Source organism: Caenorhabditis briggsae, assembly GCF_000004555.2.
Source record: "Caenorhabditis briggsae complete genome, chrIII, whole genome shotgun sequence".
In the NCBI taxonomy this organism is placed as follows: domain Eukaryota; kingdom Metazoa; phylum Nematoda; class Chromadorea; order Rhabditida; family Rhabditidae; genus Caenorhabditis; species Caenorhabditis briggsae.
The window spans coordinates 11,254,548-11,257,571 of record NC_013490.2 but is presented as its reverse complement, the minus strand read 5'-3'; the positions used below and the strand labels follow the sequence as shown (position 1 = coordinate 11,257,571).

Genomic DNA, 3,024 nt, shown 5'->3' with positions numbered 1-3,024 from the left:
CAAACTGATATAAAATTTGACTATAGAGAAATGCAAAATTCTAGAGCCAGGACGTGTGCAAGATCGGATACCCAGAGCAACCTGGATGGAAACCACTAGGCATCTATTACTGCCTCTAGCGTAGAAAGCGGATTTCAAATATAGTCAAATCAAATATCATTTTGTAGATCTTGTAAAACTCTACATTTCGCTTTTAAGTTTGCTCAAAAATTCCAATTTTGAATAGAGTTATGGACCGGCCAAGAGTATTCTCAAAAAGCATCAGTGAAACAGGAAAATAAGGGTGAAAAACACAAATGAGACCTCAAAAAAACAGAAGCGTTAGTAAACCGTAGGAGGCGCAAGAAAATTGCCGGATGACTCGACACAAGAATCATTAGTTGAGGACGAGTGATGGTGATGGTGAGTGGAAGTGGATTGGTGGTGCTCATAGTTCTCGGCAATTTCTTCTTGCGGCGAGTTAGATCTAGAAATCTACGTTTGGATTAGTTGGAAAGTAGAAGTGGTTGGAAGGGACCTTCTGGTGGCGCTGGAGAGACTTGTGCCGTCGTCGGTGCCTGTGGAGACGACGTCAACGGAGACGCGTGCGCGGAACGCGTTGCTGCTTTTGCGTTGGCGACGGAGCTCGGCGTAGTATCTGGAAAAGAGGAGGAGTTATTTTGAATTTAGTATCATTTTGTAGATGTTTTTAAGATCTATATTTTATTTGTTGTTTTGTCTAGCAAGTTATGCGGTTGACAAGTAAGCCAACCATTTTTGTACAAGCCCCCTCCCCCGGCTCTTCTCTTTGAGCTGATTTATCTTGCTTTCTGTAAATGATAGCAAAATGTTATCAACTAACAAGATATTGTTGATATTATAATAAACAATTTATCAGTTGACGATTTTTTAATATCTTTTATAGGAACCGAAATAAATTAGCTCAAAGTTAAGAGGTCGCCAGCCGATAGCCTCTACAGGTAAGACCGTCATATCAATTTTGAGCTGATTTATCTCCGTTCCTGTGAAAGATATCAAAATGTAGTCAACTAATAAACTGTTTAACATAAAATAACTAACATTTTATCAGTTGACAACTTTTTGATATGTTTTATAGAAATAGAGATAAACGAGGCTCAAAGTTGACATAGATTTTTATGTTTTTGAGATTGTTCCAATCTTAAAAGTGTGCCATTTTAGTGATTTCTCAAAATTATAACATTTGAATTTTGATTCTTATTCACATGATCTTAATTTATAGTTGCTTACATTCCAACAAACCACACTAGATACAAATTTTGTCCTCTTCAAATGAATGACTAAACACTCCCCCTTCTAGATGACTCAAAATTCATCAGACACAAATACCAAAAATTCTCAATATCAAATCCAACATTAAAAAAAAAAACTACTAACCCATCTCTGACCGCCGAGAAGACATGCGAGGTGAGCAAAGACCACGCGGCCGCGGTCTCACTGGTCGGATGCGCGGCTTGATCTAAAAATGTGCATTCTGTGGTGACGGCGTCGGCGGTGCATGCGAAGAAGTCTGGTTTGAAGCCGTTCGCGCGGAATTGGACATGATTGCATCCGAAATCCTCGGCGAGTCTGGAATAATAGATTTTTTGAAGTCGGTGGATTTTCGAAATAGCTCGGGTTCAAAAAAGTCTTAATCATGGACTGTACATTTTCGAAATAGCGAAAAATCGCCCATAAAGGATCTTCAAAAATCCATAACGGCCCATAATGATCCGAAAACATTTTTTTAAAATTTAACCAACCTGTTAATCTCATCAATATCTGTCAAATTGTCGACGACTCCTAGAAGGAACTGCTTCAAGTAGCTGGAGTTCTCATAGCGTTGTTTCTGAAAAAAAACCCCATTAAAATGGCTCCAGAATTCCTCCCAAACCTTTGTCAACTTATCGATAAACTGCTTGAAATCATCGCGTCGCTCTAGTGCTCGTCTGAAAATTCTCTCTCCCAAATCATCCTTCGAATTATCCATACATCCCTTGATAATCTGTCTTTGATTGACCGATAGAAGTGGCTTGCGGTTCCCTTGGGATGAGATGGATGGGCGGCTTGAGCTGCTGGAAGATCTGAAATCAAGGGGAGGACTTGTTAAGAGGTTAGCGAAAAAATGGCAAGTCAAACTGTTAGGTTAGGAAATTATCTGTAATTTTCCCAGAAACTTTTAAAAGTCCACACCTCTCTTCCTCTCTTTTCATTTTTTTTTGATTCCTGGTTCCTGATGAGTGCGCTCTAGTGTCTCCCACTCATCAGACACCATTGTAATCTGCCGACGTCACAGATATATAAAAATAACATCGTGGTCCGGGCGATGTAATAAAAGTGAGTAGCAGAGGGGGAGAGAAATGGGTCATCATACAATAAAACGAAATTTGAAGCTAGAGGAGAACGGAACGGATAGGTAAATCTCCTAGTAGTTGGATGATATCATTAGATCAGGTGTAAAGTAAGTAGAGGGGACAAATTACTAGGTCTGGGGTTGGAGGTAAGCTAGGTTGGGCCATTTTAATGGCCCCTTATTTTCAAGGTAATTCGAAAGATCTAAATAATTATATAAAATTTAAATGCTTTCAAAATCGAGTTATGGTGCAGAGGTCGAGTAACATCCGGGTCGGCCTGGGTAACCAGAACGACTATAGTAGTGCGGGCTCTTTCACGGCTTCTGGTTGGAAAATCGTTATTTGACTACAGTAGAATCATATATCAATTTGTAGATCTTTTGAAGTTTTACATTCTACTGTTTACTTTAGTAAGAAATTCCAATTTTGAGCCAAGTTATAGGCCTATAAGTGTGCCATACAGGAATATAAATTACCAAGCCAGACCAATTTGAGCAAAACTTATGTTTTTGAAATCAACGGGTTCTCAGCTTTCAAAATTTATAAACCACAATATTGTTTAAATTACATAAGCCCAAAAATTTCACACTTCTTACCTGGTACTTGGCGTAGTTGCCGACTTTCTGCGCACCGACTTCTTCGGCTTCTCATCTGTGGATTTTGCGTTTCCCAT

The 3,024-nt window shown here is 39.2% G+C and overlaps 1 protein-coding gene across 1 annotated transcript; it reads right to left on the bottom strand.

Annotated features, from left to right (window-relative positions):
• Positions 1-321: 321 nt before the first annotated feature.
• Cbr-glb-11 lies at positions 322-3,024 on the bottom strand (the record flags this gene model as incomplete). The annotated part of the gene is made up of 6 exons (XM_045244431.1): positions 322-466; positions 518-637; positions 1,396-1,587; positions 1,761-1,846; positions 1,892-2,072; positions 2,948-3,024. The coding sequence occupies 6 exons, from the start codon at positions 3,022-3,024 to the stop codon at positions 322-324; spliced, it is 801 nt and encodes a 266-aa protein (XP_045092448.1).